The 27,298-nt window shown below is 37.4% G+C and overlaps 1 protein-coding gene across 1 annotated transcript; it reads left to right on the top strand.

Moving 5' to 3' along the window:
- Window positions 1-176: 176 nt before the first annotated feature.
- On the top strand, window positions 177-25,356 carry UTP6 (UTP6 small subunit processome component). Its single transcript, XM_054573159.1, has 19 exons — window positions 177-372; window positions 1,544-1,628; window positions 4,563-4,604; window positions 4,840-4,932; window positions 5,579-5,626; window positions 6,075-6,138; window positions 7,504-7,622; window positions 10,699-10,776; window positions 11,543-11,624; window positions 12,099-12,180; window positions 13,034-13,218; window positions 16,004-16,083; window positions 16,443-16,520; window positions 19,545-19,724; window positions 20,565-20,645; window positions 20,845-20,954; window positions 21,752-21,818; window positions 23,809-23,881; window positions 24,773-25,356. Exons 1-19 carry the CDS (start codon window positions 281-283, stop codon window positions 24,928-24,930), a joined length of 1,797 nt encoding a protein of 598 aa, XP_054429134.1. The 5' UTR covers window positions 177-280; the 3' UTR covers window positions 24,931-25,356.
- Window positions 25,357-27,298: the final 1,942 nt, after the last annotated feature.

Below are 27,298 nucleotides of genomic sequence, written 5' to 3' on the forward strand. Positions count from 1 at the left end.
CCGCGGATTTACCGGCCCGCCCCTCTACTCCAGTTCCCTGGAGCCCTCAGGTGAGAGAGGGCCCCTCGCTGCAATACCACAGTCAACCACATGGAGGAGACAGCGGCCGCAGGTGCCCCAGTGCCTTCTCAAAGACGGAAACGGAAAAGGCGGGACCTAGAGTCCACGTTACGCCAGCACGTGCGAGCGTTAGGCCTGCGTCTCCGAAATAGAAAGTGGGCGCTTCTAGCGCCTGCTGGAGGTTGAGAAGCTCTCGTTTGGGTTCTAGAGTTTGGATCTCATGGCGGAGATAATTCAGGAACGCATAGAAGATCGACTCCCTGAATTGGAACAGCTGAAGCGCATTGGACTGTTCAGTCATGCGGAGATTAAGTGAGCTGAGAAAGAGGAAGGGTTGGGAAGGGCTGGGGAGGGCAGGGAGGAGGTTTCCGGCAAGTGTGTGTGTGTGTGTGTGTGGCGGGGGCAGGGATGGGGAGCGCTTGAGTTGTGTTTATTTTTCTTCACGCAGCGGAAGCTCATTTCTAATTTTTGATAATGCTTAGAATTAATTCCTTTTTATTGCAAGGTGATCCGTCCCACCAAACACACTGACAGCTCTTCATGGAGCCAGGTCTTGGGGCTGTAGAGGTGGTAGAACCAGGGACCCTGCCCATCAGGGGCTAACTTCTTTGTGTATGGTGGGGGAAACAGGCAAATTAAACGTTTTGATGTTCTCAAAGAGACCCGAGGGAGCCTCGGAGGAGCAGATAAATCTAACAAGACTTGAAGATGGGGACCATTTACTTCAATTCCGTATTCTACTCCGGGGCTTAGCCAACAATGTCTGGCACAATGCTGGCATTCAGTAATTTGTTAAAATTAAGCTTAATAGTTTTAAATGGTTTTCTGCGACTATTTCTTAATTTTACAATGACTGAATTTAGTAATGTGACTGTGGGATCCCTAAACATTTTTAATGAAACGCAACATAAGGGCTCAGTAAATGTTGTTGTTACAATTAACTAGAGACAATTATTGGTCTTGCATATCTTGTATTAAATTCCCCTAATGTACACGTTGTGTGTTCATTCCTTAGCTAAATATAGTGAATCGTCTCTCATATGCCCTTTGTAGAGATAATAAACCTTTCTAGGTAGAGACAGTGTAAGGTTTTTGTTTTTTGTTTTTGAAGTCTGCGTGTTGGGAACTCTGAAGCAAGAGGAATTTAGAAATTTATTAAAATTTAAGTGACCTGAATTTGGAGGAAGAGAAATCTTCATTAATACTACATGTATATAATGTAAAGTACTTTTTGCGTTTCTGGTGTGATTGGCAATCAATTAAGATGATTTTCATGAAAGCTTTAAAGTATATCCTGATGTCCTTAAGAACACTGAAGTAATCCTATAAGAGAATACTTGGTTATGAAGAATAATTATTTGGGAATTACATGTTTTGGTAAATGTCTTAAATATATTAAAAATTAAGAAACTTAACAAAACCCCCAAAGTTATTTAAGTTTTGTTCTTTTCAAGAGTTATATTTTAAGTGGCTCTCTCCTCAGGGCTATCATTAAGAAAGCTTCGGATCTAGAATACAGAATACAACGAAGAGCTCTTTGTAAGGAAGACTTTATCAATTATGTTCAAGTAAGTGAATAATTTCATTACCTTTTAATCTCACAGATTTTAAATTAATAATAGAATGGCCAGCTTGATGTCAATTTTCAACAGATTTCTAGAACTGATGATTAGACAGGTAACTTCTGAACAAAAGCTGGTGGTTTGGCAATAGCATTGCTCCAATAAGGCTTTTAAGGCTTTACAGTTCTTGGCAAACTGAACATGTTTTTTTTTCTCTTCTTTTATGGGGTTAGGGGATCAGAGATGTGCCAAAGACACATCGTGTCAGGATTTCAGGAAGAGATTTGACAAACCATCTTGTGTGGGGAAAAATAAAGGAGAGTGAATTTGGTGATAGTAGCTGGTTGGAAAGTTAATACTTGTGTATTTGTATGTCTGTCAGCTTAGAAAGAGGTATACTGCAAGACTCTTCAGTCCTGTAAATGAATGGAAGATTTAAGTGAAGGTAAAATATACATGCTAGACCTATTTTCAGATGGGAGAGAATAGCTTGTATGTTGGATGACAAAATCAGGATTCAGAAAGAACCCAGCAACAAGATGAAATGTTATAAGACAAAAGGTTCTAAGCTTAAATGAAAAACAAACGATATGTGAGACCTGGCTAAGTCTTGTATTTGGAAGAGGTCCTAGGGCTCATAGTAGATTGCTTATTAAAAATGAGCATATTATGTCAAAAAATATAATCTAATTGATTAAATTAACAAAAGTAGAGTATTGGGTAAGTTAGCAGAGGACATTGTAAACGGTAAGCATTCAGAAGATGCTGGTTTGAAGAAAAGAATTTTGCACCCTTACCAGACCATGTCTGGCACATGTACTGTTAGGCTCAAGGCTATGTTTTAAGAAGGACTTTGAGAGGTTGGTTGGAAGGCAGCCAGGATGGAAACCGCATTCTAGGAGGAATTATTGAAGAAAATAGAGATGTTTAACCTTAAAGAGACTTAAGAAGTGGCAGATCATTTCACTCTTCAAATATTTCAGAGCTATATGTGAATTAGGTTGATTTGCTTAGTTGTAAAAGAGCACAACTGAAATGAGATTAAAACCACAAATAAACACTAATATATATTACGCCCCCAACCTGAACACAACCATATAAACTTGCTATGAGGTGTAAGTGGCATTTTAAAACGAGTTTTTAGTTACCCACATTAAAAAAAAGTTAGGTCCCTTCCTCACATAATACACAAAAATAAATTCTTGCTGAATTGGCAAGCTAAAAGTAGGGGGGAAACTTCTAAATCTGCAAAAACTATGAAAGAATGACTTCAGGTAAGGAAAAATTTCTTAAATGAGACTGAAAGCACATACCATGAAGAGAAAAATTATTTAGCTGTGTTAAAAGTAAAAATTTCAGTGTAGAAAAGACACCATAAATAATGTAAAAAGACACGCCACAAAATGGGAGAAAATATTTGGAACATGTTTAATTAAGATCTAGATTATATAAAGAACTACAAATGAAGAAGAAAATGACAAAAAACTAGAGAGAAAATGAAAAGAACTGGAAAAATGTGAACATACACTTTCCAAAGGGGAAAGATCATTTGTTGATAAATTTATGAAAAGATGTTAGCCTGTTTAGTAATCAGGTAAATATAGATTAAAACCAGGGTGAGGTACTACTTTATGTCCATCATATTAGCAAATGTTTTTAAAGACTGATATTGTAAGTATATAATTGCTATGACCACTTTGGAGAGCAATTTGGTAATATTTCATAAAGTTGAAAATAGGTCTACTCTACGACCCAGCAATTTCATTCTCTCAGCCATAGAGTACATACTGAACACCAACTCAGTTCATGGCACTGATTCAATCCAGTAGGAGTATAAGAATAAATAAGGCAGACAAAAGTCATTACCTTGAACAGCTTACATATTAGTGGTGGATATGGGTGTATAGCCTGGAAAAGTTCCTGGATATGTCCACAATAAGATATGTATAAGAAATTGCAACTTTTTGTAATAGAAAAATCGGAAACAAATATGCATCACCAGAAAGGATAGGTAAATTGCACATTCATACATTGAAATACTATATAGCAGTTAAAATGAATGGACTTCAATTTCATGTGTCAATAGGAGTATATCTAGAGTCAATGCTGAGTAAAAATATGCTGTGATGGGTACAGTATGATACCATTTATGTAAAGTTTGAAAGCATTCAAAACAGCATTGTAATAAGTCCAAAGTCATGCTTGGGAGTGATAAAGAATCAAATCAAGATCGTCATTTCCTTTGTGAAGGGAGAAGAGTGGAATCAAATGTGGTACATAGTGGGGCTTCACTCTTATTTGAATCTTTTCTTTCTAAATAGGATTTGAAGCAAATATGGTAAGTGTAGACTTTGGTGTAGCAGTGTGGTATAGCTAGCTACATGGGTGTCCCATGTTCTTGAAGAATTTCATAAAAATTTTAAAATGAAGTGTGCACTCTTGTGAGGTTCTGAGCTTTCAGTCTCTAATAATATTTAAGCCAAGGAGCAGAGAAGAATTGTATAGTAGTGGGTTTTAGAGAGCCTTAGGGGTTCTAAGTGGATCTTTACAGGGGAGTAGAGAGAGCCAATTAGGCATCTTGTTTTACTTGTGCATCAGCTAACCTTTTTGAAAGGTCAATTACTAAAAGTTTAAATACACTGATACAGACTAGAAAGTTAGATTGATGTTATAAAACTAATATATTTTAGTAAAATGCTTTCTTTGTAGGTAAGTTGTTTATATGCTTGCTAATATATATATTTTTGAATTTTGCAGTTGTAAGGTGAATTTTCAGTGAATGCTAGACATTTACTGTAGATTATGCTTCTTAATAGCAAATTATCTTCTGTTTTATATTAATCTTTTTATTTTATGATTTTAACTAAGTATATTTCCTATACATGTAAAAGGATATGATTTTCCTTGTTTTTCTGTTTTTTTTATGTTTTTCTTCCACAGTATGAAATTAATCTTTTGGAGCTGATCCAGAGAAGGAGAACTGTAAGTAGATGATTTTCTGGAGGTTGGAAAAATACGTAGAATCAAATAGGGTGGCTCTATAGCTAGCATTGGGTTTGGGAAGCCGTTCGCGTTGATAAATTGCATGCTGGTGTATTCATAATGGATATTTGTAATTATTTGCTTTCTCTGTCAGTACTGTTTAATAATCAAGTAGAAATGCTGCTTTGGATAAATGTGTTTAAACTGAGGCTTTGTTTTTTATGTTCCCTCTTAGCGCATTGGATATTCATTTAAGAAGGATGAGATTGAGAGTTCTATTGTACACCGAGTGCAAGGTGTCTTCCGGCGCGCTTCAGCCAAGTGGAAAGTAAGTGATCAGAGTTTCCTTAACTGTAAGAAATGTGAAGAAATATATTTTACATATTATGAGTTGGATATTCAAATGTATTGTTGTCTATTCTTATCTTGGGTGTCTCGATACTTATTCTAATGATGGTATCATTACTTGAAACCACTTATCAAACCATTAAGAAAATTAATCTTGTTACCTTATAGTTATTCTGTGAGGATTTGATACATAATTAAGGATCAGAAAATTGTCTGGGATTTATTTGTATATATTTCTAAAGTATACCAAAGACTTGGCTGTGGAAGATAAATGGTTAGATAAGGGCAGTATCTCAGTAACTTGATTTTCTTCACATTTGGCTCTGGGACTGGGACATGTTATATGGGAAGTACTTTGGATTCTTGGGAATGACAAATTTTGGGTTGCTATTCTTGATTGACGCCTTGTAAAAACTACATTGAATGGATTGGATATACCACAGATTTTGTCTTGGAGCATGATAGGTGGGAGTAGGTAACAGACTGAGTTACTGTGGTTAAGAGATCTAAGGCCTAATAGTTTGAGGGGTGTTGTATAACAGTAGACTTTCTGAAATCTGCTTCTGTTTCAAAGGTGTATTATATATACAGTTCAAACTCAGAGAGCTTCAATGCTTTTCTTGCAGGATGATGTTCAACTTTGGCTATCCTATGTAGTCTTTTGTAAGAAATGGGTGAGTATTTGGCGGACTGTGTCTTACTCCCTCTTTCCTTCTTTTGGTTAGTTGGCCTTTTAAGCCCCATGCTTCAGTGCTGAATTCCATGTTTTCTCCAAAGGTGAAGGGATAACAAGTGGAAAAAGAACCCAAGAAGGCTGACCATCAGAGTAACAACTCTGCATATCTAAATAACTCAGTGGCTTTCACTTCAGTTGAAAAGAAAATAACCTTTATGTGTATTTGGTTCATTATGATATTTGGGATGTTTATGTCATGAGGTGTAGGTAGGAGAAAACTATGAGTTATAAACAAGTATGAGTCTATATTTGTTTATAAGTCCCGGGCCGTACCAGACCTTGCCCTATTGGATTTTACAGTTGGTGATGGTACGGGACAGATCACTCAGAGAGTAGTAACAGTGATTTTGCTGTGTTAGAAGTATAATTTTTCTTTGTCTTTTCAGGCTACTAAAGCTCAACTTAGCAAGGTATTCTCTGCCATGTTGGCTATTCATTCAAACAAACCAGGTATGGTGAGGTTCTTGTCAGTTCTTTTTTTACCTTTTATGTAGACTCACACTATTTTGGAATTTATAATGCCTGATAAACCTAAAAGAACTTATTTTGTGAACCTGAGGTTAGGCACTTAGCCTCAGCAGATTTGGTTCCTGAATAGCTGCTGCTTATTCGTCTCTGCCTACTGTGTACTAGTTACTGTGTCAGGTGTCATATCTGGGGGCAAGTAAGACTGATTTTCAGTTAATGGTACAAGAAACTCTGGTCCTTTGAGGGACATTCTATTTGAAGGCAGTCATATTTAAGGGATTTCAGAAACTTATGGGGGAAAAGATTAATAAAGATTTTACAGGAGTGCCTGGCACAGAGTGGGTGCTCATATTTTGTAAGAGAGACTTCTGTTGTGTATGCTGTGTGAGTGGTACATGAGTTTACAGCGGAGGTAACTCCAGTGCCTTTTCTCAAGTATTAGGCTCAACCAGACGTTTTACAATACACAAGGCTCATAGGCTACATTTAGCACCAGTTTATTTAGAAGAATACAGCAGGGCAGCTTGAGGTCCATTTCTTCAATAGAAGACTCTTAGCAATTGGGAGGCTAGTAACAGTTCAGGTGTGGGGGAAAGAGTGAATAGAGGAACCACTCAGCCCGAGAAGACCCTGATGGGCATAGCTTCCAAGGATCCTACGAAGGGCTGGCTCAATTTCAGGGATCACATGCTCAAGAAAACCCAAAGCAGTCACTCTCTACCATTTACAGCCCTCCTAGTCCAGATGTGGTTACCAATCATGGGTCATTTTTACCAAAAACAATCTTGCCTGGTAACATAGGTCACCTTTATTAAATTTCTAGGGAAATGGTTAGGATGCTAACTCAAGGTTACTTTCCCGTGTAGAAGGACAAAAGTTTATTTTTTTTTAAGTTTTTATTTCCAGTAGGTATGGTAAAAATATTTTTAAAATTATGAGCCATTAAAAAAAATTATGAACTACTTTAAATACAGAGAAGAGAACAAAGTAATTTTATTTCATTGATTCTAAGGTGCATAATTTTTTTCAGCATTTCAACACTTAAAATTTGTATGTAACTTAAAATGATGCTGACCTTAGATCTAATGAAACAGTAATAGCACATAATAAGTACTCTCAAATATTAACATTTACCTATTTCCTTTAGGATACTCTTTGTAATTTTAGATAAAGCAACAGTTCTTTACAGACAACTATTATGAACTCCTCCCCATTTCCTTCCTCTTTTGATAGGATTAAAAAATTCTTTTGAGTATTAAAATTAGAGCATTGGTTTTTTTTTTTTTTTTTTTTTTTGCCTGAGTTGATTAATTTATTAAAATGCAGTCTGATGTTTTTCATTTATAGCTTTGTGGATTATGGCGGCCAAATGGGAAATGGAAGATCGCTTGTCCTCAGAAAGTGCAAGACAACTCTTTCTTCGAGCTCTGCGCTTTCATCCTCAGTGCCCAAAACTTTATCAAGAAGTGAGTGTGTTTGTGCATAACATGACAGAGTGGTTTCTTGATTTTGTCCTCTGGAGACATACATTCTTTAAGTGAAAAGGACTTCGAATTACGGAGGCTAGGAATTGGCAGGGAGCTGCTGTAGAAAGGGGGCCAGGAAGGTGTTTTTTGGTCAGTAGTAGGTTTTGACCATGTGCATCTTCCAGGTTCTTAGAGATTAAAACTCCTACCTGCCTGTTATGGTTGGGAGGCATATGGACCTGGGCCTTTTTTTAAGTTGGAGAGCCAGGGTTCAGCCATCTTTATGCTGTTGTCCTTATTTTTTTCCCCTCCCTCTTTCCCCCCTTCCCTCCCTCCTCTTTTTTTCCCCAACCCCCTCCACCCCTCTTTTGGTTTCTCTTCCTCTTTTTTCCCTCGTTTTCTTCTCAGTCTCTTTGTGTCTCTCTTTTTTTTAAAAAAAATTTTATTTATTTATTTATTTGAGAGGGTAAGGGAAAGAGAAAGAGAGGGTAAGGGAGGGAGAAAGAGAAGGAGAGAAACATCAATGTGTGGTTGCATTTCCCACACCCCCTGCTGGGGACCTGGCCTGCTACCCCAGCATGTGCCCTATACTGGGAATCGAACCGGTGACCCTTTGGTTCGCAGGCCAGTGCTCAATTCACTGAGCCACACCACCTAGGGCTCTTTGTCTCTCTTGAGATAGATAGATACTTCCTTCCTCCCCTCTTAGTAGACGTATTCACCCTGGGAGGTGTACACTAGAATATCGATGGCCTTACTTTTGCTGAAAGAAAACCACACAAATGCTGGAAATGGTGTGTTGCTGGAAACTGCACTCTTTTCTAAGTTATTTGTCAGGATAAGGGAGAAATTGCTCTTTAGTCTTTAAATGAAAATTAAGCCTGTGTGCTGAGGGAAAAAAGATACTGCTTTCATTCTAATTAGTTTTATAGCTGTCCCAATCATATTTTTGGTCTTGTAGTAATTTAATGATGTTTTATAATGTTGTCTTTCATCCCTTTATTTATTTTTTTCACATTCTGTTAGACATTGCTTTGCTGCCTTTAATATTCTTACTGAGAAACTATTGTAAGACTCCCTCCTCCTGCTGTTAGAGGGTTATTGTATGCTGTTACTATTTTGCATGTTTTTTGGAGGCTTTCATAAATGCTCGTACCTGTGTTTTCCAAAATGAAAAGAGATTTATTGCTTATTCTTATCAAAAGTAATTAGAATTTGTTTATTATAAATAGTTCAGAAAAAAACATTTCAGTGAAAAAGTAGCAGAAACAGTATCTTATCACCCATACTTTATGCCTATCACAGATATTTAAAATAGGTTTTATTTCTGAAAAGGGGGATTATACTACATATCACTGTGTTCTGTATTTTTACCTAATATATCATGAATGTAGTTCCATGTTTGTGTGCCTCGATCTGTGTTGGTGGTGTTCAAACTTTGGTCCTCTTTCAATCTTAAATTACTGAGGACCTCAAAGGTCTTTTGTTTATATGGGTTATATCTGTCAGTTTTTATTTTATAGAAAATTAAAACCAAGAAATCTAAAATTATTTATTTAAAAACAAACTCATGGTATGTTAATATAGATTGGTTATTTTTAAATGAAAATAGCTCCTCTAAAACAAAGTTTTAAAAGAAGAATGGCATTATTACACATTTTTGTTAATCCCTTGCATATCTGACCTAGTAGAGGACAGCTGGATTCTCAGATCTCCTTTTGTTAAAATCATTATTGATTTGAGAGAGAGAGACATTGCTTTGTTATTCCACTTACTCATGTGTTCATTGGTTGCTTTTTGTATGTGCTCTGACCAGAGATTGAACCTGCAACCTTGGCATATTGGGATGATGTTCTAATCAACTGAGCTCCTTGGCCAGGGCCTCACATCTCCTTTTGCATTCAGTATGGGTGATAGGATCCATCATATAGCCCCTGAAAAACTTTAAACTCTTAACAGAATAAGAGCAAAGGCAAGTAACATGTTAGTATTATTACGAAAATAATTTTGACCTTGCAGACCCACTGAAGGGGCGTCGAGAACCCCTGGGTAGTCCCAAGTCACATTTTGAGAAACTCTTTTGAACATTATCTGTTCTAATAATCACATTAAAAAAGAAAACTAAATATTTTTATTTTATGCCAGCAAAGTAACATGTTTATAGAGAATCTTGGAGAAAAAGCAAAAGCACTGAGAGGGAATAAGTTTGACTGATTGAGGACAAATATTATTAACATTTGGTGCATTTTTTTCTGTGCAAAATTTTTCACATAGTGGTAATTGTATTACATGTAAAATTTTGCAGCCATTTTTTTTTTTTTTTAAATCTTCACCTGAGGATATGCTTATTGATTTTTAGAGAAGAGGGAGGAAAAGGGGGAGAGAAACATGGATGAGAGACAGGTACACTGATTAGTTGCCTCTCGTACATGCCCAACTGGGGACCAAACCCACAACCTAGGTGTGTGCCTCCACTGGGAATCGAACCTGTGACGCTTTGGTTCATGGGCCGATGCTCCAACCGAGCCATACCAGCCAGGGCTAAATATTTTAAAAAACCTTGTCATTTTAATATGTTTTGTAACGTAGAATTAAAATATTAAAAATTCTGGACAAGTCAACTTTACAGCACATGGTAATCATACATTAGTTTCTCTTTATATACATGATATTACATATTTGCCATTGATTTTTATGTCAAAATAATTACAGATTCCCAGTAAGTTACAAAATAACAGTGAGGTCCTTTGTACTATTTACTCAGTTTTCCCTGATGGATACATTTTATAAAATTATAGTATCAAAGCCAGGAAATTAACATTGGTATAATGTGCCTATAGTTCTGTTTTTTTCCACATGTGTAGGTTTGTGTAGCCTTTGCAATCAAAATACAGAACTTTCCATGATCGCAGGGATCTCCGCTCTTGTCAGTGCTGACTAGTTTCATACCAAATATACCACTGCCCCCAAACTGTTTCCAGATCCAATAATCATGGGTAAAAAAGTAGCATCTTGTGGGTTTCTAATTAAAAAAAGTATCTCCCAAGCTTTTCAGTTCATCATTTCCCTTCTGTAGTACTTTAGGATGGAGCTGATGCATGTTGAGAAATTGAGGAAGGAAAAGCAAGAATTCGAAAAAGCCAAAATGGATGTGGTAAGATCCTAATGTATTGTCGCTTGTTAATGAATAGTGTTTTGAGCCTGCTGAGGAGTAAGAGAAAATCTTTGGAACATGTTTTTCTTTCCAATGTAATGCCATATTTTGAGACTTAAGGATGAGCCTAGAATTGACTTAACAAAATGGGCTTAGCAATAAAAATGGAATATTGTGCTTTAAAAATAGACATTTGGACTAATTAGAGTGGTCATCAAATTTTTTACTAATAGAATGGCTCAATGCTATTCTAATACTTTCTAATACTCTAATGATTTCATGAAATGACGTATTAATTGGTTGAAGGAGCTCAACTGATTAATGTATGTCATTTCTAGCCTCCTTTTTTATATAATTTTTTATGTGACAGAATAATTTTAAAAAAAGTTTTAGAATGTTAGAACTGAATAAGGAACTTTGCTATTATCTGTTACCGTGGTTTCCAGCTCTGAAATTTTTTATACAAATAAAGTTCACAAAAGGGTCAACAGGGCATGTAAAAGCTGATCTATTCTGGCCTAAATGGAGAGAGACATCTTAAGCCGAGCGACCCTGCTACCATGCCAGGAGCCTGAGAGAACAGTGTTCCAAGATCAGTGGTCTTGTTCAACTACATACTTCGCAAGGGAGGGAACTGCCCCAGAGAGAGATGTGATTGCCAGAGGTCATATGGCAGGGTGGCCTAGGGCTGTTCATTTTCCTCCCAGTGCTTTTCCTACTTACTGGCACTATTGCTAAGTTATGTTCAATACAACACTCTTTTTAGGAAAATCTTGATTATCCTGAAGAAATCCTTACGGGCGAGTTGGCACGAATCATCTACAAAAATTCTGTAAGCATAATTAAAGGTAGGTATCTTTTGAAAATTTATTTATGGTGGGAAAGTCAAACAGTCTCTATTTATGATGAGGAAGACCTTAGGCTAATTATGAAAATTTCTGTTAGAAATCCTGTTAGAATCTGCATCAAACTTTGATTGCAGGAATAATGTCCTGTTTCTTTCAGAAGGCTTATTGCCCCTTAGGGATGTACTTGAACATTTCAGTAAGTTTTTACTTAGTACTTAATTCCTGTGGGGAGTTGAAAAGAAATAAGATGATTTACTACATTCTTTTATGCCCTTAAGTTTAGAATAAAAGCTACAAGTACTTATGAATACTCGAAAATATTAACAATGACTTTGTGTAATGGGACTATGGGTAATTTTTTTGTCCTTTTTCCTATTTCTCAATCAAAACAAATTACAGCACATCAAGAAGGTGGTGATCAGCGAAAAGGGATACTTTAGAGTCTTATCCCCTCCCCTATTTTAAAAATTTTAGGTGCAGAGTTTCACGTGTCACTACTTTCAATTGCACAGCTATTTGACTTTGCCAAAGACCTGCAAAGAGAAATTTATGAAGAGTAAGTAAAATGGTAGAAAGGTGAATATGGCTCTTATTTTGTGGTAAGGGTTTGAGGTTGGATATTTAGAAAGTGGGAAAGATACCACACTATATCCTTGGAGGAAAGCTAAGTTTTAGGACCATTGTATTGTAATAAATCTTACTAAAAACATACATTCCTGTAAGAGTCGACTCACTTACTGGCTTTCCTTGGAAAATAGTTTGCCTTTATTCAATACCTGGTATATCCTACAGCTTTTATAAAAATCTATATTTCTGCTTTGCTGGCGTGTCTTATGTCCATTAAATAAGAGTTGTACTCATGAATGTTTGAGTGCTGCAGGTGATTTTATACTTTAATGTCTGATTACATGGTTTGAAAATTAGTTGCAGCCTGCCTGTGGGTACTTCACTCTTAGGTGGTACCCCTTACTTTCACAGGGGATAAAATAGAACTTGAATCAGTTTTCTCTTTTGACATCTCCATGGTTTTGGTAGAGGATTAGGTTGTTCCTTTTTCTCTGCCTTTATTATAGAAGAGCAAGAGGCTGGATATAATAAGGTTGTCCAGGGCTCAAGGAGGATTGTCTCATCACACCTCCCTGCTGATTTGACTTGAAAGTTAACATTTGTGAATGATTTTTTGAAACATTCTGAAACCTAATAAATGTGTGACAGCTCTGATCCATAGACAAAATTTATACAGTGTGTGAAGACATCTGAAGAGCCTATTTATGGTAATGGAATTGCTAAAGGGTGTCTTTTTACAAATGGGTACATTTTTAGAGCATAGGGTACATTTTAGAGCTGTCTCTCTGATATTCTGATTTAGTCTCATGTCATAGGGCTCATGCCAGGAAACTATTTTTCAGCCTTCAAGCCATGCACACAGATGACCCTCTCACTTGGGATTATGTGGCACGGCGAGAGTTAGAGATCCAGTCACAGCCCGGGGATGAGCCGCCTGCGACCAAACAAGCCAGAGCAGAGGAGGTGGGCCGGAGGGAGGAGCGGTGCTGTGCTGTGTACGAAGAGGCAGTAAAGACTCTCCCCACAGGTAAACTGCGCCAGACCATGATGCAGTTTAATGTGGTCATGAATGTGAGACTGAAGCTCCCATTCCCATGACAGAAATCGATTGTAGGAACCTCTCTGGTAGTTTATAGTGCGCCTGGCTTTCCAACTTGCTCTTTCTCTGGTGGTGAAAGATGGACCTTTTATGACCTTGCTTGACAGTAGTGGTATATATGTGTCCATTAGATTTGCGGGAGATGATACCATATTTTGCCATGTATAATGTGTACTTTTTGAGGGAAAATTAAGGATGCACATTATACATGGGTAGTACTAGTTCCGTATCTATATAAATACTTTTAATTCTTTTATTTATGTTTATGCATTAAAACTCTAGAAAGTAATAACGATACCCATATGTTCAAAAATAAAGGCTAAAATCCTTTATAACACAAAAAACAAGTATCTAAATGTAAATAAATACTCAAATTAAAAATTAGAACAAAAGATTTCTTAAGTATGTTATTGAACATGCTATTACAGGTGTCCCATTTTTTTCCCCCACTTTATTCTCCTCTGCCCTGTACCCCCCTCCCACCAGCACTCCCCCCGCGCCGCGCCCCCCCCCCCCATCTTAGTTCATGTCCATGGATCCTACATATCAGTTCTTTGGCTTCCCCATTTCCTATACTGTTTTTAACCTCTCCCTGTCTATTTTGCACCTACCATTTATGTTCATTCCCTGTACCTTTCCTCCCCCACTGATAACCCTTCATATGATCTCCATTTCTGTGATTCTGTTCCTGTTCTTGTTTACTTAGTTTGTCTTGCTTTTGTTTTTTTAGGTTCAGTTGTTGATACTTGTGAGTTTGTTGTTATTTTACAGTTTATAGTTTTGATCTCCTTTTTCTTAGATAAGTCCCTTTAACATTTCATATAATAAGGGCTTGGTGATGATGAGCTCCTTTAACTTTATCTGGGAAGCACTTCATCTGCCCTTCTATTCTAAATGATACCTTTGCTGGCTAGAGTAATCTTGGGTGTAGGTCCTTGTCTTTGATGACTTTTAAATACTTCTTTCCAGCCCCTTCTTGCCTGTAAGGTTCCTTTTGAGAAATCAGCTGATAGTCTTACGGGAATTCCTTTGTATGTAACATCTCCTTTTCTCTTTGCTGCTTTTAAGATTCTCTCCTCATAATGGATAATGTAATTATGTTATATCTTGGTATGTGCTTCCTTGCATCCAACTTGTTTGGGACTTTCTGAGATTCCTGGACTCCCTAGATGTCTGTTTCCTTTGGCAGATTGGGGAAGTTCTCCTTCATTATTTTTTTCAAATAAGTTCTTGCTCTTCCTCTTCTCCTTCTGGCACCCCTATGATTTGGATGTGGGAACATTGAAAGTTGTTCTGGAGGTTCTTAAGCCTCTCCTCATTTTTTTGAATTCTTGTTTCTTCATTCTGTTCTGGTTGAATGTTGAATGTTTATTTCTTCCTTCTGCTCCAAATCATTGATTTGAGTCCTGGTTTCTTTCCCTTCTCTGTTGGTTCCCTGTATATTTTTCATTATTGCACTTGGCTTAACCTTCGCTTTTTCCTCTATTTTGTGACCATACTCAACCATTTCAGTGAACATTCTGATTATTAGTGTTTTGAATACTGCATCTGATAGGTTGGCTATTTCTTTATCACTTAGTTCTGTTTTTGAAGCTTTGATCTGTTCCTTCATTTGGGCCATATTTCTTTGTCTCAGCCCATCTATTAAGTTAGAAGGGGTGAAGCCTTAGGCATTAGCCAGGGAAGGGTAACCCAGGGCTCTGTGTTGTGACACTGTATGGGGGAGAGGGACCAGAGGGAACAATGCTGCTTTCTGGGCTCTCAGCTGGCCTTCAGTCACCTCCCCCACTACCCACAAGCAAATTGGGCCCTTCTAGTGCTGATTCTTGGGTGGGTGGGTGTATGTACGTGCTAAGACCCTGTGAGTCTCTCCAGCGAACTCTCCTGTGAGGCTGGAAGTTTCTCCCACTACCACAACCCCAACAGGTTTTTATAGCTAGAGGTTTTGAGGCTTTCTTTTCCTTCACTAGAACCCTGGGTTAGGCGGTCTTTCTTGTTCCTCTGTTTTTCCTCCTGGTTTATCCACATGCAAATGTGGGACCTCCAGCCACAACCTGGCCTGCCCATTCGTTCAGCTGCTGCCTTGCCTCGTGTCCTCTCCACGCTGGCTGCCCGTCTCTGCCCCTCCTACTGGTCTGGATGAATGTTTCTTCTTTAACTTCTTGTTGTTGGACTTCTATACAGTTCAATTTTCTTGCGGTTCTAGTTGTTTTTTGTTTTTAAATTTGTTGTTGTTCTTCTTTTGGTTGTATGAGGCAGCAAAGTGTATCTACCTACGGCTCCATCTTGGCTGTAAGTCTAAAATAAAAGATTTTTTTCCTGAAAGTATGGGCCAAAAACGTGGGTGCGCATTTTACACGGGAGTGCATTATACATGGCAAAATATGGTACTTGGGAAGGTTGTTTAATTATAATTTCTTAATTATCTTCTGACATAGATTTACTTCCTAATTTTGTAATGTTGGGAGTATTAAGGTAGAGGGGATATATAACACCGCTGGCTCCGAATTTTTATATTTATGTCAGTACTCCGTTGTTTTCCCCCCAGTATTTGAGATGGTTTATTGGCTATAATCAGAATAACTTCTGTTTTTTTTTTTTTTTTTACCAGATTAAACTCTTTTTTGGAAGAGTTTTCCCTTCAAAGAAAGGATGTATGATGATTGTTAAACTAAGAATTGGTGATATGATTGGTGTAATCTTTCTTTTTCAGAGGCCATGTGGAAGTGTTACATCAACTTTTGCTTGGAAAGGTTTGCAAAGAAGACAAATAGCCAGTCCCTCAGAGGGAAGGTAAGGACATGGCTATAGTGGCTGACTAGAATATGACTGTCCTTGGAAAGAAGGACAGATTCTTCTGGGACCTGGGACAGCTTCCAAGAACTTCATGCTTAATTGCTCTTTCTCCTTGAGTCACCGGTCACCCTGAAGGTCTGAGTCTGCTTTGCCCTCACCCTGGCCACCGGGCTGGGAGGTGCCCTCTTCCTGGGCTGTGCTTGGTGCTGCTGTCCAATTCATCTAATCATAAATGAAACCACCTTGGCCCCTTCTCTCAGTTCTCAGAAATGTGCAAAACTGCATTTGTTCCTGGAAGAGGCCAAAAACCTTTCCTGGGATCCTAGTAATGAACTGAGGCATTTTTCTGATTTTAGAGGCTGGAAAGAACCATGACTGCATTCAGGAAGGCACATGAACTCAAACTTCTACCAGAATTCCTATACAAGCAGTGGGTAAGGACATGAACACATTCATGGTCATTCGCATGTACTGCGATAATTGCATAATTTTAGTTCATGCTGGTGGCATGTATTTTTATATATATAGTTATGTGACTAAGGCCATTTGGAAGTTTGATGTGATAGCTGTTAGAGACTATTGACATTTGGCTCTCAGTATTTGGTATATGTAAACAATGAAATCTGTACCAGTATAGGGAAGAATATTACATAGTAAAAACACTCAGAACAAGGAGTCACAATTTAGCTTTATTTTTTTTGTCTACTGTTCCATATATTTTTTAAAAGATTTATTTATTTATTTATTTACTTTTAGAGAGAGGGTAAGGGAAGGAGAAAGAGTGGGAGAGAAACTGCCCCACCAGTTACATCAACATGAGGTTGCCTCTCATGCATCCCCCACCTGGTGACCTGGCCTGAAACTCAGGCATGTGCCCTGACTAGTAATTGAACTGGTGGCTCTCTGGTTCACAGGCTGGCACTCAATCCACTGAACCACGCTGGCCAAGGCTCCACCCTTCCATCTTTTACTGAACATCCTTTTCCTGAGCCTTTGATCTAAATGTCTGACCCAGATTAACCATTGGTATAATAAAAATAAATTAGATGCATTCCCTGTGTTTCAGAATCTAGTAAGAGGCATATTAACCCATTCCTACCCCTGGTATGGCTAAGGATTGTTACAGAGACCAGAGTAATGTCCTCTGGGATACATAGTTCTAGATTGGGTTTTGCCACTTAATAGCTAGGTGACTTGGGCAAATCACTTACCTTTCTGAGTTTGTTTACCTGATTTTAAAGTAGTGATAGCCTTGTTTTTGCCACATCACAGAGTTGTTGAGAGCATAATATGAGATAACGAATGTGTTAGTGTATTTAAATACCTTTGTTGGACATAAAAGGAGAAAAATCTTAAGAAAAATAAAGACCTTATTTATTTATTTTTAAAAAGAGGGGAAGGGAAGGAAAGAAATACTGATGTGTGAGAGATACATCAATCAGTTGCCTGTTGCACACCCGACACTGGGGACCTGGCCTGAAACCCAGGCATGTGCCCTGACTGGGAATCGAACTGACAACCATTCGGATTGCAAGCCAGCACTCAGTCCATTGAGCCACACTAGTCAGGACAAAGACAAAAATCTTTATATTTGTCTAGTTCCTTTAACTTTTTTAACTCCCGATTTATATCTTCATATCATCATGCAATTTTTATAGAATTACAATTAACATTTGCCATTCTGTATTCTATTTTACATTAACATTTAAAAAAAGTTTTTATCCCTGACCAGTGTGGTTCAGTTGGCTGGATATCATCCTGCAAAGTGAAAGGTGCTGGTTTGATTCCTGATCAGGGTACATACCTGGGTTGCAGGTTCGGTTCCCAGGCGGGGCACGTATGAGAGGCAGCTGATTGATGTTTCTCTTTCACATTGATGTTTCTCTCCTTTTCTTTATCCTTGTCTTCCCTTCTCTCTAAAAATAAGTAAACAAAATCTTTTTAAAAAATTAAAATATACTTCTTACATATACTTACATAAATGCACATACTGTATACTAGCTTATTATATTATTACTACTACTGAGGTACCCTTCTCCCTCGCACTGTGGTATCTGTCTGGCAAAAATCCCAGAGCTGGGTGAGTTCAGCTGCCCCCGTTTGAGTTACTGAATACTGGCAAGATGGTCACACCCTGTATATCCAGATGTACTTTGAGTATTGTCCTGGCAGTTCTGCTCTCTGTCCATTATTGCTTATTTTGCCATTCACCACTCTGGCTATTTCAGACATCCTCTGCTCTCCAAATCTCTCATGTTGCCCTTCTGAACCCTACCACCTAATCACGCATTTTGTTACCTTGCCTTTAATGAGAGTCCCCTCAACATGCTGCCGCTGAACTTAATAAGCTTTGCTGATTTCTCCATCCATCTTTCTCCAGATTAATTGCCACAGATTGATCTTTTAAAATTGATTATCAGATTATTCTGTGGCTTTTCACTGTTTGGATAAAGCTGCTCTGTCTCATTAATTTGGCCCTTGCCTATATTTCTAACCTCATTTACCAGTTCACCAGTTTATATTGTACCCATCCAGCCATTCTGAATTTGGATTTCCTTTTGCACCCCAAGCTTCTCTCATCTTCAGCCTCTTGCAAATGCTGGTGGGGATCTCTGCTTTCACCTGACTAATGCCTGCTCTTCCTTAAGTCTAAATCTTCCTTCCTTTTTTGGAGTCTTTTCTCATCACTGCCATAGACCTTGATGGGTGTTCTTGCTTTGTACTCCGGCAGCACATGATGCCTTTTCTGTCAGGGCATATATGAGGTTGCTAGACTGGGGGCTTTGTGGGTGGTAGAGAATGTGCTTGATATTCCCCATGACTAAATTTAACATAGTGTGCCGTAAAGATGCTTGTTGAATGAGTGGGTTATACACTGTCATTTATTTGCTGTTTCACAATTTTATAATTGTGTTTTGGTTTTTCCCACTCCTGTTAAAATAGTGTGGATACAAGCATTTTGAACAGATAAGAATTTCTTCTGGTCATGTACTTGTTGGGTCATATTTGTTAAAATATAATTCCCAAGTTTAAGATATGAGCACTTTCATGACTCTTGTTATATAAAGTCAAATTATATTTCAGGGAAATTGCACCAGTTTATAGTATGCCACCTCTGAATGAATAAACTTGTTTCTTTACCAACCCACAAATACTGGTTTTTAATATTTACTGATTTTTATATTCCATTTAGTGGGTATGGGTTTTATTATACAGTAGTAAGCTATTTTATTAAAACTTAACTTTCAATCTAAATTATTTAGGCCCTCTACTGTTTACCTGTCCCCTATTTTTTGATTCCCCTTGGAAGAAGGAGCAGGGAGTGGAGGAGGAATTCCAAATTGGGCACTTTGTGCCTGCTTGACAGTCACGGGAGGCTGTGGAAATTATTGCCCCATTTATTCCCCATCACATAGATAATTTAGCTTTCAGTCGTTAATTTTCCTTGTCTTATCTAGATTGAGTTGTTGCTGCATCAAGACTTCCTTGAGGAAGCCCTGCAGGTGGCAGTGGCCGGGATTGAACTGTTTAGAGACTCTGTGATGATGTGGCAGATGAAGCTGCAGGTGCTGATTAAGGCAAAGAGCCCTGACGTAGCCATGCTTTTTGAAGAAGCCTTTGTGCACCTGAAGCCCCAGGTCTGTGAGTTGGGTCTTTTATGTTTCATTCTATTTGGGACACCTTTTAAGATTTCAGCCAAAGCTTATTGGGAGTGTACTTGTCTGATGAGAGTTGGCCCTAGAGTACGTCTGTGCTGATGATTTAAGGGTCAAAAGTAGAAGAACTTAGTTCCATTTAATGTCCTATTTCTAATTCTTTATTTGAAAGTTGACTAAATTATAAAAAATCTTATATTCCATCTAGATGCCTTACAAGTGAGAAATATTAATAGAATATTCTCACTTGCTTCCAAAGCTGAACTTCAGCCTGATTTTTAAATACGCATGTGTTTCTGAACCTTAAAGTTGAAAACACTAAACCTTAAAGCTTTGCAGTGAATCTTTTATATTAGTATGAAAAAAGTATTCTGGAAGTTAAAGTGGGAAAAAAAATCTTAATTATTTTACTGCTAATTTGTGTGTGCGTCTGCGACAGATATGAGTGAAGATCAGATAGTTCAGCCTAGATAGTTAGTGCTTGTGGTGTGGGTCTTAAAGAGCAGAGATGTTAGCGGGGTGGCTATGGGTCTGATCAGCTGTGGGTTGTTAATTGCTTAATTAACTAACAGGTAATTGATGGTAATAACTATAGTCAGCATCCCCCAACATAAGGGAATTAGAATTAACAGGACTTGGTCAGAAGACTGTGTTCTGGCATGTCATTTACTCTTGGGCACCAAGGATTCTGTCACAGGACAGACCGGGAATTAATCCTTATTTTACGTGTTGATTATCTTAGGAGGAGCTTGTCTTTATAGTGACTAGTTTTCAGAGTGTAGTGCTAAGCTGTCATTTTCTAACTATTCTTATTGTGAGCAGGTTTGCCTGCCATTGTGGATTTCTTGGGCAGAGTGGAGTGAAGATGCCAAAAGCCAAGAAGACACTGAAGCCATCTATAAGGTATAGGCCCTATGTTCTAAGTCTTGTGTGTGCAGAATGAGCAGTCAGGTTTACTAGTTGGCTAGCTTTAGGCTTATTTCTACAGCAGCTATTCCTAAAACACTATTAATTGAGTAGCCTGGGATGATTCTGGGAAAATTTGTTGTGATATTTATAAATTTCCTCACACAGCTTGTGTCTTTTTTTGTTTAAATTGTAGAAAGCTGTCTTAGCTGTCAAGGGTGCTGACTCCATCACTCTGAAGGATAAGTACCTGGACTGGGCTTATCGAAGTGGTGGCTACAAAAAGGCCAGGGCTGTGTTTAAAAGGTACTCACAATGTTCTTAACTGTTACTAGTCTCTCCACTCTACTCAGCTCCTCATACCCAGATTATATATATCATAAATAGTGTCTGAGGGAGTAATCCAAGAGAATTTTTCAAGAAGTTTTATTTTCTTTTTTTGGAAGAGTAAAAGCAGTTCATACCTATTTTGGAAATTTTTTAAAAAAGAGATAACTAATAATCATTGTAATCCCATCATCAAAAGGAAGAAACCATGTTGATATATTATTTTAAAATTTGTCTTCCACATAAATGAGATTATACTATAATCACATTTTGTTTATCACTTCTGTTGGTGAACATTAAGACTGGCCTTTTCCCTATCAGTAATAATTTTTCATAAGCAGCCCTTATTAAAATAGTATGATACACTGCTAGGTAGGTGTGGCTTATGTGGCACAGTAATAATGCTTTGATGACCATTTCTGCACAAATATTTATGCGTGTTGGAAATTATTTCCCTAGAATATCTTCTTAGAAGTGGAATTATCGGTCTCCTTCAAAAGACCTTGAGATGTAGTAGAAGAGGGAACTTCAGACTCTGAAAGTGAGAAAGAACAGGAAGAAAACTGGATAGGAAAGATGGGGGGGTGGTGAAGATGGTCATCGGAAGCTGAAGGCATTGAGAGTGACTGGTGGTCAAGGCCAGTCCTTGCATTGAATTGTAGGCAGGTCTTTATTAAACCATGTTTTATGGAGGCACTGGCATAGGTATTTATGTGCATGGGATGTACGAGGCTTTCTGCCATTGTGGAAGATAACAGTTGCCCCCTTCTTTTTAGTTTACAGGAAAGCCGTCCATTTTCAGTTGATTTTTTCAGGAAAATGATCCAATTTGAAAAGGAGCAAGTAAGTGTCCTGTCTGCCTTTATTGTCTGGGAAAAAGAATTGGTGGTTACTAATTTATGGCAGCATTTTGATGTTTAAAAAGCTCTCATTATAATACAGTATAAATTTCTGGTCCCTTTGTCGAGTTCCTTTTTTCATGGAGATGGTTTAGGAATGGTAATCAAGGAAAGAAGAGAGCGTACCTGTCTGGAAAATACAAAACTTAGATGTCACCTGTTATAGGAAGCCCTCCCTGCTAGGCTGGGTGAGGCATCGCCTCCTGCCTCCACAGCATCCTGCCTTCTCTTGTGTTGGGCTGTGAGGTAAAGAGCAGGCACTCAGTAACTGTTTCTGTGTCTGTAACGGAACATGCGAGGGAGGAAAAATACATGAAATCCAAATGTATCTGTACTTTCATCATAGGAACACAACCCGCCATATTTGTTTGTATTTTTATTGTTTTCTTTCCTTTTTTGTTTACTTACATACAGTTATATACTGTTTTATTTCTGATTGCTGTATATGGAGGTTCTCTTTCTCTTTTAACATTTTTTTATAAACAAATTTCTGTGTTTTCAGTTACCATTTTTAATGGTTGTAGCGTTATTCTTAAACCAATAATTTTCCTATTTCATTACATATAGATTGTTTCCAGATTTTTGATAATGAAAACAGTGTTGTTAGCATTTTGTTTACATAGCATTTTTTTTCCTTCCGATTATCTCCTTGAGATAAATTTCTAGGACTGGATAAATTAGTTTTTTATGGTTGTTTATATATTGCCAGCTAGTTCTACAAAAAGAGTTACACTTATTTATAGTGATAATCACAGATTCTCCAAGTATTCAGTTTTGCTCTTCTTTATTTTGGTATTTTGATTGGTGCTGATTATTTTTATTTGAATTTTGAAAAGTTAGAGGTGGAACTCTTTATTTTCATAGTTTTGATCATTGTGTCGGTCAATTATCGATTCTTGTCCTACGGCATTAGAAATAGTATAAAATAATAATTAATAGCCAGACTTTGGATTGATAACATAATAGTTATGTGCCTTGGTCAAGACACTTAATTCTAAGCCTCAGCATCCTCATCTTCAAAGGAGTCATAATGCTTTTCAGGGGTGCGAGGGTTATAAGGCAGAGGGGATATTGGATAGAAAGGAGTTTGCCCAATGCCGAGCACGATAGCCCATAACAAAGTGTGATTCTGATTTTCATGCATGTGTAAGATAGTAAGTTAAATTGACTTTCAATAAAATAATAGTCTCAATGAAGAGAAATTTGAGTGAGGAACTAGTTATTTGACTACACAAAAGGATTTTTAAACTGAAGATGTTAATCTGGTTTGAAAATGAAAAAGAATACATTTAAGAGGAAGCAGAGATAAAGAATTAAGATTTATTGTGAAGTTAGTACCAGCTATTTGGCTAGGTATATAGTTAATGAGCATTTTAATTTAATCCTTTCAGGTACTCTGAGATGCCATTATCCTTATTTTATAGGTGAGGAAACTTTTAAGGTCAGAGGTTTAAAAAATTTGCTGAAGGTCTTATAACTGGTATTTATATATACTTTGCCATGATTTAAAAAGTTTTAAGGTAGAAATAGCTAATAATGCGCTGGAGCCCAGATATTCAAGAGAAAGAAACCCCTAGCCATAGGGAATAGAACTGTTTCCGTTTATTTCAGTCCTACTCCCTTAGGGCTTTCAAATACACTTTTCCGTGAAGCTGCCCATGTTTGTCCAACCAAGAATTAATCAGGCTTTTTATAAGCTACCATAGGAAAGTGCTTTTTATCACTGTTTAGCATTTACTTCACTCTGGATGTAAATGCATATGACTTTACTCTGGGTTAGTTGAAAGCCAGGCTGTGGTCATCTCAAGCCAAACCTGCCTCTCCTTCAAATGCCTAATAGATAGATGGTATCTGCTTAACAGTGTGGTTGAAATGAATTTGTGACATTATAAATTAAGGTTTCTGAGGCAAGATTGTCTGATTATTTTTGTTAGGAATCCTGCAAGATGGTGAACCTAAGAGAATATTATGAGAGGGCTTTGAGAGAGTTTGGATCTGTAGATTCTGGTAAGTAAACTTAAGTTATAGATACACAGGTCTGTTTGCATATGTGCTCTGTATCCTATCAGTATGGTTAGAAGAGTTTCTTACATGGTCGTCTTTGAGAATAAAACTCGAATTTTTTCCCCTGCCTCTTCCCTCACTTTGGGCATAAATACTTGCAGATATAATTTTATTTATAATTTCAAGTTCAGAAGCTCAAGAGTCCATGAGTCTTTTATTAACTGTGGATTAGAGAAAGATTTGCTTGATTTGGTTCTCTTTAAAAAATGTGGTATTTGTAAGGGAAAGATTAATAATGTTGGTCAGAACAAAAAGGAGTGGGAGTTACAGCAAAGGGGTAGTGTCATGCTAATTGGCATTAGTTGTCATTGGCTGTTGTCACATTGTCCTCCTTTATAGGACTTGCAAAACATACTCCTGGGTGTAGGTACGTTATGTAACATCTGACATGTATAGTTGTTAAACTCCCATTTAAAAAAATACATTAGTACTTAAGAGGTTTCCACAGGCCTTGTGAAGGAATGCATGAAAACGGCATTTTTACTGGCCTAAACAAGTTTTGGTAGCAAGGTTATAGTGAACTCATTGAGGTCAGTTTCACTTTGAAAGAGACTCAACAAAATCCTGCCTCTAAAATGTTTAGTATATTTGACTTTGTCAAATATATAGAATATCATGATAAAGTGAAGTTTTATACTTAAAAAAATAGTTTTGGTATACCTTAGTGCAAAGATGATGAGACAGGTATTTCACATATGGTTCTATGGAAATAACAAGAAGTTCAGTTTCTTAGAAATCTTGCGTTGAATTGAAATCAAATAATTAAGTTTACCTAATAAAGCCTCACAGTTATCTAATTGTATGTTTATAGTAATTTTTTGGTTTCCTTTAAAGATCTTTGGATGGATTACATAAAAGAAGAATTGAACCACCCCCTTGGTAGACCTGAGAACTGCGGACAGATATATTGGCGAGCTATGAAAATGTTGCAGGGAGAGTCAGCAGATGAGTTTGTAGCAAAACATGCTATGCATCAAGCTGGCCATTTGTGAAGAGGAAGACCACAGCTAACTTTGTGAAATGGTGTTGTGAGCCCTCTGGGCAGGTTTGTGTTACGAATTCATCTGCAGTTTGTGGACAAGATTTTGGGACATGTTTTAATTTTGTTACTGTGTTAATCTTTAATTCCAGAAAAAAGAACTGCTGTTTAGTGGCCAGAGGCTACTTGTTAAGGCTGGATCTATTGTAGGTCCTAAATGTTTTCCAAAATATGTGGAAATTGTACAACTGAATTTCTTTTATTACTCCTGGTCAGGGGTGAATTTCTCTAATCTAAACCTATGGGCTAGATGAAATGGAGAAAGTAGAGTTCTGTTTGTTTATTCTCTCCTTATAAAAGTATACATGGTATGCATTTGCTGTAGAAAATGTGATAATAGAATAATGAAAAGAAAATAAAAGCATCCTGTAATACCATCTGGAGTTAAACTTAGTAATTTGGTTTCCTTGATCAGAATCGGATTTATCCTCTTAGATCATGTATTCATTCATTCATTGATGCCCATCATAAGGAGGAGAGAAGGGAAGTTTTTTGGGATGGAGGTAGGGGTTAGAGGAACAGAGCCGAAGTCCTGCAAGCTGGCTGAAGCAGCAGAGAAGAATGCTGGGTATTGGAGAAAAAGTTGTCCTTTAAGAAGAATAAGACATTGTAAAAGTTTCTCTCTCTGGGACTGATCTATAGAGAAATGTTTACAGTGGGAATGAAACTGGAAAAATCAGTGTTTGCACTGCTTCTCATTACGAGAACCAGTAAGAAGAAACAAGGATTGACTGTTCATGGGTGCTTCATTTAGATGTCGGTGATCTGAAAAGATGGTGGGTTATGTACCCTAAAAACTGTCTTCACGTCTTATCTCAACCTGACCTTTTTAATAAGGAGAAAAAAAGGGTAGGGAAAAAAAGAGTAGGTAAGGAGTTTGGGATAAGGTTAATCAGATGAGAGTTGTAGTCCAGGGGTGATTTTCCTATTATTTCTTTGTCTACTGATCAAAATTTTTTACCTGCATCACAGACGTTCACTCTCTGGAGCAAAGGGCTCAGATACCTCATCTCTTGCAGACCCCATGGGGCACAAAGGTTGAAATGCTTGTCAACCTTGTAGAGCCATGTAGGTAGGTCATGCATTCCAGTTCCTGGAATAACAGCTTTGTGTGGTGCACCTGACCGCTTAAGCCTATCAGCTATAACTAAAGCTAAAATCTTTTAAGTCTTTAGTTCCCCTATCAGGAAGTTCTGGCAACCGAAGAAGGGCAGGGATCGCGAGTAGTTTAGAAGTGTAGAGAAGGGCTTCACAGGTAGTAGTGGAGGATGGCTTGGAGCAGAAAAAGGCATTGTGGGACCAGAGGAGGCTGTTTGAATTTTGTACCCTTTAACTTAATGTTATGATGTTACCAGGAGAAGCCTTCAGTACAGTTTACTTACTATGTTTCACTTAATGTTATTTTTTCATATCATTACAATAGCCTTAAAAACATTTCATTCATAGCATTCCATTGTATAGATGAACCATGACTTACTTTACTAATCTCCTATGATTGGACCTTGTCATATCTAGTTTTTTTCTTACTATAAGTGCTGTTAATGAAGATTCTTGTAAATCTGTGTTTATATCCCTGGTTATTTTTTTAGATTGACATCTGACAGAATTACTGGATTAAAGGATGCAACTTACCAAAAGAATGTTGATATACAGTGCCAATTTGCAATGTATGAAAATACTTTCAAGCAGTGTATGCAGATGTCATCACCTTTCGCTTCAGTGGATATTTATTTTGCCATTTCAATAGGTGAAAAGTGATATATCATTGTTTTCATGTGCATTTCTTTGACATTAATGAAGTTAGTGTAGTTTTCTTAGTTCTCTTTTTGCATGTTTTTTGACAGTTTTTAAAACTTTTTTACTACTAATTTATGTTTTTAATATATTAAGAATATTGCTCTTTAGGTTGTATCTTCTTTATTGCAAATAATTTGCCCTAGCTGCTTTTTTTTTTTTTTTTTTTTGTGGTCCATGTGATTTCTACTGTTGAAAACCTCCTTTTCTTGCTGAGGACAGCTCAGGTTTTTTCCTCCAAAACCCTTGTGGCCATTTTTCTCTCTGCTAACTTGTGATAATACCTTTATATTAAATTCCTCTGAATATTAGAGCTTGTTTTAGGTCATTTTTGAGCTTTTGTACTCTAAATATTTGTCACTTGATTTAAAATAAGAAAAATCTCCTCTCTCATTAATTCTGGGGATGTCTATCATTCTAAATCTGCACATGGCATTTTTACTTCAGTAAAGAGATACATACTGCGGGAAAGAGATGAGAGCACAGAGGGCGGTGGTTGGGTCTGGGTCCCCCAGGGCTGTCACCGT

The sequence above is a fragment of the Pteronotus mesoamericanus genome, unplaced genomic scaffold (genome assembly GCF_021234165.1).
Source record: "Pteronotus mesoamericanus isolate MK-2021 breed Mesoamerican mustached bat unplaced genomic scaffold, CSHL_Meso_final contig_246, whole genome shotgun sequence".
Classification (NCBI taxonomy): domain Eukaryota; kingdom Metazoa; phylum Chordata; class Mammalia; order Chiroptera; family Mormoopidae; genus Pteronotus; species Pteronotus mesoamericanus.

Coding starts and splice junctions, on each gene's coding strand:
- UTP6 (XM_054573159.1), top strand. CDS start 281: ATGGCGGAGATAATTCAGGAACGCATAGAAGATCGACTCCCTGAATTG. Junction 1,629..4,562: donor ACTTTATCAATTATGTTCAA/GTAAGTGAATAA, acceptor TTTCTTCCACAG/TATGAAATTAATCTTTTGGA. Junction 11,625..12,098: donor TTCTGTAAGCATAATTAAAG/GTAGGTATCTTT, acceptor TAAAAATTTTAG/GTGCAGAGTTTCACGTGTCA.